Source organism: Panthera tigris, chromosome F2, assembly GCF_018350195.1.
Source record: "Panthera tigris isolate Pti1 chromosome F2, P.tigris_Pti1_mat1.1, whole genome shotgun sequence".
Taxonomy (NCBI): Eukaryota; Metazoa; Chordata; class Mammalia; order Carnivora; family Felidae; genus Panthera; species Panthera tigris.
The window spans coordinates 62673572-62686277 of record NC_056676.1 but is presented as its reverse complement, the minus strand read 5'-3'; the positions used below and the strand labels follow the sequence as shown (position 1 = coordinate 62686277).

At 43.8% G+C, this 12706-nt stretch overlaps 1 protein-coding gene across 1 annotated transcript; it reads right to left on the bottom strand.

Annotated features, from left to right (window-relative positions):
* Positions 1-3945: 3945 nt before the first annotated feature.
* On the bottom strand, positions 3946-12173 carry CCN3 (cellular communication network factor 3). The gene is made up of 5 exons (XM_042973030.1): positions 12025-12173; positions 11672-11897; positions 10380-10631; positions 8956-9170; positions 3946-5609 (listed from the first exon to the last, which is right to left on the bottom strand). The coding sequence occupies exons 1-5, from the start codon at positions 12094-12096 to the stop codon at positions 5313-5315; spliced, it is 1062 nt and encodes a 353-aa protein (XP_042828964.1). The 5' UTR covers positions 12097-12173; the 3' UTR covers positions 3946-5312.
* Between the last annotated feature and the right edge of the window lie 533 nt (positions 12174-12706).

The window sequence follows — 12706 nt, the reverse complement described above, 5'->3', positions numbered from 1 at the left end:
CCACAAGCAGAGCCCGCTTCTCAGATTTTGCTAATAAAATAGAAGTCCAAGCAATGTCCTCTTCTTGGATTATAAAATATTCATTTCCAGGATCCTTCCAGTAGAGCCAGCAGACAGTTCGTTCTGTGAAACACTGCCATTTGAATGGAACTGTATATTCTTTTGTAGAGCTCCCTGGGCTGAAATTCAGACCTTCCTTTTCTTGTCCTAAGGAGAGATACACATCCTTTAGGAAGAATGGTACAACACTGACATCCTTACCCTTTGCACCTCTTGATTATCCCCAGAACAGCTGGCTTAATGTAACAGTAATTCACAGTCCTCAGCTGGATGGCTGCAGAGAATTCATCATTATTCAGAGTTCAGCAAGTGCCAGTAGTGTTATTGAAGTGGTAATTGAATTTGGTGAACCCTCTGTGGTCCAGACAGCATAGCACTGCCGGCAAGAGCCATGCAGTGTGGTTAAGATGAATACATTTCCAATAATAATGAACCTTCAAACTAGGCTTGATAGCACACAGCCAAAAGGACATACTGTTTTGATAATTTGACTTATGATACTGAGCATTTTGGATCGAAGCCATGTGGAAGGATGACAATGTGTACCTGCGGGAAGATCCTGGGAGAAAAATCCAGTACTTCCTAGAAATCTCTGTGGAAAGTTCTATTGATAATCTCATCAGGCAGAGATATGTCTGTGGCCAATTATTTCCTTGTACAAAAACGTCCTTGCCACATTCTTGAACTGAACCCTTGTGTGGTAAAAGAAAAATTTCCAAATAATTTTCAATGAAGTGTGCCTTATCACTAAACAGCAATTAAGTGCTTTCAAAATTTCACATTCACAGAATGATCTCAACAATCTCACTACTTTGCAATGCTGTTTCTAAAAGAGAACATTTATAGTTTGGGAAAATAGCACAAAAATGAAAACTGCTGGAATTGTTTTGGTTGCTGAAAATATACTTGGCCTCATGGCTGCGGCACTGAGGAGGGAAAGAGCTTTGGCTCTGAGCTCAGGCAGACCCTGACTTTGAACCCCACCTCCTTCATTTACTGTGTCCTTAATAGGTCATTAGCTTCCTTTATATTCTCCATCTTTCCCCGTAAAAATGAGGTCAGTAGTATCTACCTCTGAACATGACAAGCAATGAATAAGGAACAGAGCTTGGCTCCACTGGATACTTACTATTAGAATAGCTGTCATTTGCTGGCCTACTATGTGCCTCGCAGTCAAGTGCTTATGAACGTGTATTATTTTACAACAGTGTGTGGTTGCTACTAAGGGTGACCTGGTTTGCCTGGTACTGTCCGATCTTACAACCGAAAGTCCTGAGTCCCAGAAACCCTCTTGGTCCAGGACAAACAAGGGTGGTTGGCCACTCAATCAATATTATAGTCTCCTCTTACAGGTGTGGAAACTGAGGCTCAGAGAGTATGTACAAGTTGTCCAATATCCCACAGCTAGGAAAGAGTAGGCCTGGTATTCAAACCCAGGCTTGAACAGCTCCCAAACCTGCACTCTTTCTGCAGCCTTCAACCCTGCTCAGTAAATGTTGCTTTCCTTGCTGTATTACTAGAACATTCTGGACTTAACAGATATTTGTAGATCAGATCACATTTTTTCAAATGTCTTCAGTTATTTCAGGATTGCATGCATGCATGTGTGCTTGTGTGTGTCAGACAGTGGGGGATTGCTCTCCAAGTGATAGTAATAATGAAATTGATAGTTTAAAAGCCTAACATTGATTTCAAAGAAATTTCTACCTTTTGTTCATTCATTCATTCATTCATTTAATAGATATATAGTGAAGTCCTACCGTGTGCCAGATACTGGGGCAGATACAAAGAAGACTTAAGATGCTGGCCTCAAGATGCTCAGCGTAAAGGAATTTAAAGAATTGGTTGTAAAAGACTGGGAGATTATGATGGTAGAGGGAAGCCTACATCATTCCTATCTCCCCTTGCACACTCAAGCCATGCAGATCTTCTGTAATGAAGCTACAAGCTTATTCCTGACACTAGGTTTTCTGCACTAGCTGTTACTTCTGCCTTGCAGATTCTTTCTCCTAATCTTCGTCATTCAGATCTAGGATGAAATGTTACCTCTTCAGAAAGAGCTTCCTTGCCACCTCCAGCTAAATTGGCCACTGAGAAATTCTTAGCTCACCCTGTTTTGATGATCTTCTAGGATTTATTTATCACTATTTGATACTCATCTTCTTTGACCGTTTACTGCTTTTTGCCTGCTTGTGCCAACAGGGAGAATGGAAATTCCAGGGAGGAGAGATAACTTGTTTATTTTATTGTTTCTTTTACTGATGGCGATATTCCCAGAACTTAAAACAATGCTAGGCACCCAGAAGCAGTCAGTAAGTATTTTTTGAATGAACAAAATGAATGCCCTAACAAGTGTTTTGGATGCTGGAAAGGGCAGCCAACTCAATGAGTAGAGGTAGGAGGGGAACTTTGCTTGAAGGGATCTCTGAATTTAGCTTTGCCCTTCCCCCTCACCACCTGACCACCACCCCCTGCTCTTAAAGGTATGTTTTCAGTTAAAAAAAGAAAATACAAGAAAAAAAAAAAAGGGCCCAACTTGGCATAACACTATACTGCTTTACTGCCCATTGTCTCTAGTTCTCTTTACATTTGTGTCCATAAATATTCTTGAACAAAATCCACTTTTTTTCATAGTTCTACACCTTTTTTGGGGACGTAAGTATTTTCTGACATTTTCATTTTAAAGGTAACTTTGTTCTTCATCATAATGGCTGTACCGGGATTTATCTAAACAAATCTACATCATTGGACCTTTGGATGTCCCCATCTTGCCATTATGGACAATATTGGACTGAGCAGCCTCATAGATAGATTATCTTTGACAGATCCACATGATAAAGTAGAAACAAAAGGACTTTGGTTTGAGTTCTAGATCCATATGTTTAAAAATTTTTGAGTTTACTCATGTGTAACATGGGGAGGAGTGTCTACTTCACAGGGCCACTGGGAAATTAAAGGCTTTTAATGAAGGTAAGTGCTCAGCACAAAGTAAGTGTGCAGTAAATGTTAGCTATCCTCAATAATTTCCTTTGACTAAACTCTAGAAATCCAATTGGCTTTCCAATCTATCTTAAGGGACAAATAGAGACATCCTAGATAAATGGGTAAGGAAGGAGGCTGCAGGTAAGGGGAAGTAAAGTTGGGAATATGATTTTTTTTTTTTAATTATGAGAGAACTATAGACCCATTGCAACCACCAGGACTTTAACATAAAGGTTATATTAACTCTGACCCTCACCCTGCCCAGATGGCAGCCCTGGTCCCTGCTGGGCTTTGCATTGCCCCTGGATATATGCTTCTCTGGGCACAAGGTAAGAGCAGGTTGATCGAGATAATGCTGGTGGTTTAAGCTGGGTAATTGGGAGGATGGAGAGCCCTTTGACTAGAGAATGAAGCCAGAGAGGCAAGTTTTGTTTGATCCATGTTTAATTTTTAATACACAGATGTGTCTAGCAGGTTGTCCAGAAAAAAATATTAGGGCTCAAGATGTTGGCTTGAGTAAACAGTGTGGAGAATATCTGAGGCCTTAGGAATAGAGATCACCTAACTCAGCAAGAACTGTCTTTTGCTTCCCTGCTGCTAAGACATTGCAAGCTCATCTAAAAATAGCTACATTGCTTTCAATAGATGCTGTCACTTGGTGTCTGATTGAATTTGTTAATTTTAATTTTACTTATATTTTCCTTTTAATATTGAAGTATAATGAACATATAGTGTTATATTAGTTTCAGGTGTACAATATAAGGGGCCAACAATTCGTTACATTACTCAGTGTTCATCGCGAGAAGTGTGCTCTTACCCCCCTCTATCTATTTCACCCAACCCCGGACTCACATCCCCTCTGACAACCACCAGTGTGTTCTCTGTATTTAAGAGTCTGGCTTCTTTTGTTTGTCTCTTTTTTTCTTTGTTTTGTTCCCAAAATTCCACATGTGAGTGAAATCATATGGCATTGGTCTTTGTCTGAGTTACTTCACTTAGCACTGTGCTCTCTAGGTCCATCCATTATTTATATTTTCAATGAACAACTCATAAGCCCATAAGTAATGGCATAGTCACACACTGATAAAATCGTGTTTATTTAGTGATGTCTGACAAATAGAGAAAGTAAAAAGAATATTAAAAAATGTATAATTTACATATAAATACTTTAAAAGAGAAAAGCTGAACACATATGGTGACATTAAAAGGATGTATACATTTAAGTTTGCAGGCTATCTTATAGCTTGACAAATTAGATACACATATGTATACACATCTATCTTGTTTGTGAGTTTGCATAATTAGGGCCCAAGGATAAGTTTTGGGCATGTCTACAATAATTCTGAACTCCCATAAAATTTATGGTATTTTACCACCACGGTCATGGTGATTTTGTTCTTCTTTTTCAAAATCTACTACCAGCACATTTGAAAGTCATCAGAGGGCCCCGGTTTCCTCATCAGTAAGGTGAGAAAGTCTCTGCTGATATGTTCTGCTTCTTCTGAATGAAAAAGTGGGGAGCTCCAGCAGCCTCCAGCGTGTAGAAATGGAAGGGCTGAGCGGCCTGGTCTCCTCTGCATCAAGCAGAGTTTTCTGTTGGCTTCTTTCTTTGGAAAGGAGTCAACTCGTGTGAAATGGAGCAAGTTTATCGCACCAGTCCACTTAACTAACAAACATTCCATTCCTGTAGATACAGTCTGCTTCCTAGTATGCAACGAAACAGAAGACTAATGGTCTCTGGATTTCAAATTGAACAGCTACACGTGTCCTCGGATCTTGAACTTGGAAGTTCAGAGTTGAGCTGCTCAAAAAGAGCGCTCTACAGAGGCCTGTCAAGTCAAAGATATATGCCAAGATATTTGTATGACAGCGTGTTCAGTATGATATTAAACATCACTGACATTTGTGACAGTGACATTTTCTTGACATTCCACTAGTGTATAACAAAGTAAGATGAGTGTAATGTGATCATCTACACAGTAAAAACATGTATCTGATTTCTTACATTTATAGAAATTTTCATTTGTAGCCAATACCACAGAAAAGTAAATCACCCCTAAGTACTATCCTGAGCTTAACTTGATTTCAAGTTTACAGTTAATCAGATCTTTTATTAAAAAAACAAGACAGATATAACTGACCTCATATGACTACAGGCAATACATAGGACTCAGGGGTAAAGTAATAATTCTTCCTAATTTTTCTTATATTCATTTGATGTTGGGTAGCTACACTTTGCCTCTGTAGGTATCCTCCTCAAGGAACACATCTTACATTTCCCCTCTGCTGGTGTTTGGCTTTAACTCTTGGAGTAAGGCCTCGTGGTTATGAGGACAGTTGCTGTGACAGGTGCAGGTCCCGATGGTCATCACTGGTTTCTTGATGATTTGCCCTGGGGAGCACTGGAACTCTACCTGGATGGTTTTGGTGTTATGGGGGGTGCAGCACCGGCCATCGCTGCAGACCCCACAGTACCTGGGCTTGTAGGTGTGCAGGCTGGTACAGTTCTTGAACTGCAGGTGGATGGCTTTGAGTGACTTTGTGGTACGAAGACACTTCTTACCTTTCTAAGAAAGAAGAAAAGGAGCAATTCATGGAATGGCTACCATTCCTCTGTGGGACCATTTTAGGGATACGGAATAAATTGCTAGTTGCCTACCCAATATCCATTGTGCTTTCTTCTTTGCTGACATACATTAGTTTTGTTTGGACAATCTGGTCAGGTAAAAGTATTTGCTTCCCCAGAGTATTTGGGAGCTTGAAATGGCTTTGTGCTAAAGTTCTGGCCAATGATATATAAACCAAGGGATTCTTGGAAACCCTTTGCCTTTCAGACAGGTACAGTTCTTTATTGCTTCCTGGATTCATTTTCTTTCCTGCCTAGAATGTGAAAACCTGGCCTAATCGTACACAACCATCTTTTGACCTTGTGCCGATGAGGGTAAACGTGCATATAGGCTAAAGAAAGCTATTTTTTCAAGGCACTGAAACAGTCTTTGATGTTTTTTTATCCAATGCATTCTTAGGTGTTATAAAGAGAAAGGAAATATACCTGGCCACATTGCACGCCTTCTAATGTTTCAAATACTTTTCAGCATTAACTCACTTAACCTTATTAACAACATTCACCCCTACAAGGATCTGTTATTCACATAAGGGACAACTACCCACGTTTCACAGATGAGTAAATGGAGTCTCACAGGGTTAACATCACCCGAAATATCTAGTTAGTGAATGAATGAATGACACAAGCCCAATCTTTCTAATATACTATAACCTCAGGAACGTCTAAGACAATGAGATATTAAGGTTATTTTCCATGAAGGCAAGGTAAGTGGAGAATTTATTCAATATGCCATTAGTAATGGTTGATAAGGACCCCCCCATATTTATAATTCAGGACAACATTGACTCTATGGTTATTTTCCACTTAGATTTCTTCACATACTAATTCGCCACAATTCTCTTCTGCTTTTCACCTTCTTAGGCAGAGCCCACAGCTATGGAGAGCTGAGGCTTGGGATTCTCTTAAATCAGTGGCTCTCAAATTGTATTGTACATCAGAATCTTCTAGAAAGTTTGCTAAAACATAGATTATTGGGCCTTAGATCCATGGTTTCCGATTCAATAGGTCTGATGTGAGCCCCAGTAATTTGTATTTCTAACGAGTTCTTAGATGCTGCTGCTGGTCTTCGAGAAGCACACTGAAACATCTCTTGGTGTTAGGAAGTAATGATTATTATGCTAGTATTTCCCTAGATTCCAAATAAATTTTTGAATCTTTATGAAATGTATGTATCTCAAATATAATACTTCCTAATATTATACTGGGTGCAAGTTACATTAAAAATATAAATTTTGGCGAAAGAAACAATAGAAAAAGCAAAATTTTAGAGGCATGACATGGAAATGCCTTATTTAATAAAGAAGCAAGTGTGTCCTTGACAATAGTAAGGGTCTCTTGTTTCTTACCTTTTCATATTTAATGTGTAGCATATATTCTTGATAATGTCCACAAAAAAGGTACAAGATCAGTAACATCTGAGTGTGTGGATATGTGTGTGTGTGTGTGTGTGTGTGTGTGTGTGTGTGTGAGAGAGAGAGAGAGAGAGAGAGAGAAGCAGAGAGACAGGAGAGGGGAACAGAGAAAGAGAGACAAAGGTGGCTTTGTGGGTGAATCTACATAACTGTGCAATAGGTATGTTAGAATTCCCTAAGTGTGTGGGGCACCTGTGTGGCTCAGTTGGTTAAGCATCTGATGTCAGCTCAGGTCATGATCTCTTGGTTCATGAGTTTGAGCCCTGCGTCAGGCTCTGTGCTGACAGCTCAGAGCCTGGAGCCTGCTTCGGATTCTGTGTCTCCCTCTTTCTCTGCCCCTCCCCTGCTCATATACTATCTCTCTCTCAAAAATAAATAAAAATATAAAAAAAAAATTTTAATAAAAAAATAATTAAGTGGCTCAGTTGGTTAAATGTCCAACTTCAGCTCAGGTCATGATCTCATGGTTCGTGAGTTTGAGCCCCGCATCAGGCTCTAGCTTGAGCCTGCTTGGATTCTGTGTCTCCCTCTCTCTGCCCCTCCCTCACTCTCACTGTGTGTGTGTGTGTCTCTCAAAAATAAATACACATTACATAAATAAATAAATAAACAAATAACTAAATAAATAGAATTCCCCTAAGTGTGGGAAGGTGCAGCTTCTAGCTTATCTTAGAGATAAGATGCTTCTAGGTGTTATTTCAAAATTGGTGGAAGAAACATAAATTAGGATGGACTTCCAAGTCATATAGCTAAGTAGCTATTTAACTAATATGACCACTAGAGACTCTCATTTTAGCAACAAATGGAAATGAGGCCTAATGTTAAGTAATGGTGCCTAATGTTAACAGAGTAATCTATGCCCAGACACTTTGCAAATTCATTCTACTTAATCTTCATGACAACTTTGAGGTAGGTACTGTCGACGGTCCCATTATATGGGGGAAGGAATTGAGGCTTAGAGGTTAAGAAAATGGACCCAGATTCCACAGCTAGTTCATGGAGTAAGCCAGGGTTTTAGGCTGTCTGGCTCCAGAGTTGCACCCTTAGGCATTCGATGATACTGCCTCAGTGTGGAGATATGTAAATCTTTCATTGCTAGAAACTGTTTTATTTTAGCATTAAGTTTGTACAAATTTCCAACTAATGGTTCAATTTGGGTATTGAATTTATCTGATCTAGGGCTCTGGTAACAAGACGTGTGATGTCATCAGGAACCAATCAGAGCTTCTGATCCACATGCCTTATACTCCGTGTTAACATACTGAGTTGATACAATTCCAGCAAAAAAGGAAAGAAATGTGCTATTTTATTTGGCACATATCGCCTTATGCTGGCAAATATACTATTCCCACTAGACTTTTTAAAATACTGAAAATAATTCCCAGACACCCATTCATTTATTCGTCCACAATTGTGTATCAAGCACACAATATGTACAGGTAGGATGTTGGGGACTGAGGGCTGAGTAAGGAAGACATGGTTTCTATCCTGTGCTTCCTGCAGATCAAGCCTAAAGGGGTGAAGAAAACTGAGGTCAGAAATCACTTCTCTCAAATCAACTGTGCTCGGCAACTGAGCTGCCAGTTTTTCTCCAGGAATGCAGTGAGATTTGCCAGATCATTCTCAACTCGGGCTCCACCCTCTTTACCTGTGGACCGGCTGTGAGTTGCTTGGGATATTTCAATACATTAAAGAGAAGGAAGAAAAACAAGGTAAACTCACTCATTTCAGGAACCTCTCTGCCTTTCCTCTGGGGCTCACTCCCCGCTACAGCTGACCTCCGAGTCAATAAGTATCACAGTGTCACGGTGACTGTCTAGAGCCCAGATGCCCATCAGGCAACATGACCTCCTCTGGCTGCCTCCAGGCTCCTACCTTATCTGTCGGTTGCTTGTGTTCTTGTTCACAGGGCCGCACCATGCAGAGGCGAGTCTGCTTCACCATCTCACACTGTGGATTCCGGTTGGTGACCCGGGTGGAAAAACCCATGCCACAGCTCTTGGAGCATGCGCTCCACTCCGTGGTCTGCTCAATGCAGTTGATGCTTGAGTCAGAGACTGCAACACCTACAGTGGTTTCTGTCCTGTAGGCTGTGGGATGTACAAATCAAGGTGGCCATATTGAGTAAACCATGGGGATTGCTGAGTGGTCCTTTCAACCATCATTGGAAAGAGGGTTCATTCAATTCTGTACCTACTAAACTCAGGTGCTTTCAGGGGCCAGAACTGGATCTCTGTATTTATAAACCCTAAAGAGGTAGCACAATACCAGCACAGTGTAGGCCTTTAAGAAAGCTTTGAAGAAGGACTGTTGAATTGTCCTTAAGAAGCTTGGGAGACGCTGTCTTAAAGAAGCCTGGTAGTCTCAAGAATGTAGAACAGTATAGCATCAACAGCCATTCCATAAACTGTAGCGTTTTCAACATGTGATTTTGTACAGAAAAAGGATCATGATGGAATTTTAATTAGATGAGCAATTAGAACCTCTCAACTCAAGGCAATACTTTGAAATACTTTGCTCTAGACTGGTAAAACTGGTTGTTTGGATTATGGGATATAGACACTTGGACTTTGATTACAAAAAGTTCTGTCCCAACACTTAGCATGTATGGCTTGGGGCTCTCTCTTCTACATGGCAGTTTTCCTATCTGTAGGTCATGGTTGATCATTTCTGACCTCAGAAAAACTGTAAAGCTCCATGTACTGCCAGTATAAATAATCTGGGTGATTAATGGCTTCTAAAATAGTCTCTCCTGACTCTTGAATTTTTCTTTTCAAAAAACAATTTCCTTTATACGATAAAACAAAAAGAAAAGCAAAACAAAGACCCTTCACCCTTCCGCCAGCATCTGGAAAAGTGACAGGTCTCTGTGATACCGGTTCAGGGAAAAGTAGCAGTCTTTACGGATGCTACTTGAGAGCCCAAGGTAATACACAGAATCCAGAAAAGAGTGATAATTTATATTTTTTACTTTTATCTTTGTGATGTTTTTAAGGGTCAAATGGGGGCACATGAAAATCTAAACAGCAGTCATCCAATAAGACAAAATCAATCCCCTTGCTCAAAAGAACCACTGAATGCAGCAGGTTCTCTTTAGGAGAAACTGTGTGCATACTTCAACAACTTGGCTAGGATTCCAACACGTGATGTGCTTGATCTCAGTGGGCAATCTGGAATCCACAACTGAATGGGCAGAAACTGAGGCCAGTTTCTCGTTGCAGATCCCCAAAGAGGATACGTGCCTCCTGCCTGCATTTAACCTGGGCTCTGATCACCGTCAGGTATCCTGAGTATCTTACCTGGAAGGGCAAGGCCTCCTAATTCTGCCTTCTCATTTGAGTCACAGATCCACTTTTCACAGCACTCCCCGGGCACTTCGACTTTCCTGGGAGCTGGGCAGTCAGGCTGGGGCAGGAGCAGGTCTTCCTCGCAGCGGGGCACACAGCCAATCTGCCCGTCTCTGCAGGTGCACTGGTATTTGCAGCTTGGCTGAAAGGTCTCTCCACTTTGGTAAATGACCCCATCAAACACGCAGTTGTCTCCTTCTACAGCTAGGGCGTCAGGGGAGCAAGGCACAGAGGGAAGGGCAGAGAGAATAAACAACAACACAGCTAGAAAAGCTACATGCAAACCTCGGGTCCTTCTTTTCCTAGTTTCTTCTCTATCTCTGGCAGAGAGATGTCCTCCCGGAGGCCTCCCTAAGCAAGAAGAAACCCATCTCATCCTGCCACTTATTTTGCAGATGAAGAAAGAGGAGCACAGCTAAGAAGTGACACTCCCCAGGTGCCACAGCTCTTGCTCCCAATGATAAAGTCATTTAGCTAGAACCTCCTTGACCTCTCCTATTCCAGCAGGTTAGAATTAAAAAGACAAAAGTGCACTTTGTATTCTCCAAACAGGTTAACTGGTCAAATCGGCAAGGGTGCTGGGATTCCTTGGCACTCCAGCACAATAAATCATCACCAGCTTAGAGAAGAAAGGAGAAGCCTATTCCAATCCCTCTTGTGGGGTTGGAGGGATGCAGGCAGCCTCAGACTAAATGGTGCACCACGTGGAAAAATGATCCCCCATCGATTAGGTCTCACCAGCCTGGACTGGCCCGTTGCTTGCATTTTATTTTATTCACAGTCCAAACTGGGGTTACATAGTGGTCCCAGGAGACCAGGGGCTGTTTTAGCTCAAACAGGACCATTACAGGTGTGAAAACAAACGTGCTGGGGAACTGTGAGCATGGGAGTTATCCCAGAATCCCGTCACCCACAAGCATCCCCTTGGAAATGTCCAAAGGAAATGATTTCACTGGCTCTAAACTCTGCTCCGCTGCCCCTCTATCTAGAGGCAAGTGACGAATGCTTCTCACCTTTGCGGGCAGGTTTCCTCTCTGGCTTCTGGCGGCTCCCCAAAGCCGCAAGCACCCGCACCCCGCCCCGCCCCGCCCCAGACCATACCTGGCGCACAGTAAGCGCTCCACAAACATCACCTACTGCACCATCACCATTATTATTATTTGCACGTCACCCTCTGGGAAGAGGAGGAGAGGAAAAGGCAGCTTGCGGGAGCAGAGGGCAGGAGGCGCAGGGGGCCGGATTACCCATGCAGATGCCGGTTCCCGCGTTGGGGTCCGCTCTGCGGTCGCAGAAGAGGCCGCGGCTCTCCTCGCAAGGCTCCAGCAGCGAGCAGCTCTCGCCGCGCTGGCGGGCGCACACCAGACAGCAGGAGCAGTCGTCCAGCACGGCCCTCACCCCGGGGGCGCAGGTTGGCGGCGTCTTGGGACACCGCACGGGACACTGGGCGGGACAGCGCTGGGTCGCAGCGACCTGGTGCAGGCGGGACGAGGAGAAAGCTCTCAGCAGGAAAGATCGAAGGCAGAGCCACTCGGTCACCGGGCGCGGGCCACTCATTAGGGCAAAGTAACCAGACGCAGCTTAGGGGCGCGCCACTCACCTGTCCCAGGACGTGGAGCAGCAGAAAGCCCAGGCAAAAGCACCGCTTCGACAGACTCTGCACACTCTGCATGATCGGGCTTTTCCCTCCCGCTTTGACGAGACGAGACTTGGCGCCCCAGATCGGCCCGGCTGGCCCCGCTGCAGGTCCGCCGCCCGCCTCTGTCCCCCGGCGGCACCGGCGCAGGTTTTATAGCGCGTTCCCGGGACGCGCTCGCGCGGGTTGGCTGCAGGGCCGGCAAGGGGAGGGGGGGGTTGATCTGCTGGGTGGGGAATGGAACGAACCCCGGGGTTGCCATGGCAATTGGCCGTGGGTGCCGCTCTCCTTAGGGCGCGGCCCCGGGGCCTGCGTGTGCCTGTGTGTGGCGACTGGCTTTTCCCGAAGCGCCGGGAGGGGCAGGGTGGAGTCTCGGGGCCGGGACCCAGGGCTCGCTCGAGCGCGTGGGAAGGAAACGCCCGTTTCCTCCTGGAAGCCGCTTTGCCTTCCCCCAGGACCGAGACACCGGCACTCCCCACCACGCTGCGCGCTGGCCGTTCCAAGCACACGTGGGGCTCTCCTCCGGGGGTGCCTGCAGTTCGGGGCCATCTGTGGGGGGTTGGCGAGAGGCCCAGGGGTTTAGTCATAAGGGAAGCACATGCAAGTTTGTCACCGTTTAGGGCACTCTTTGAATGTGTTGAGAGAA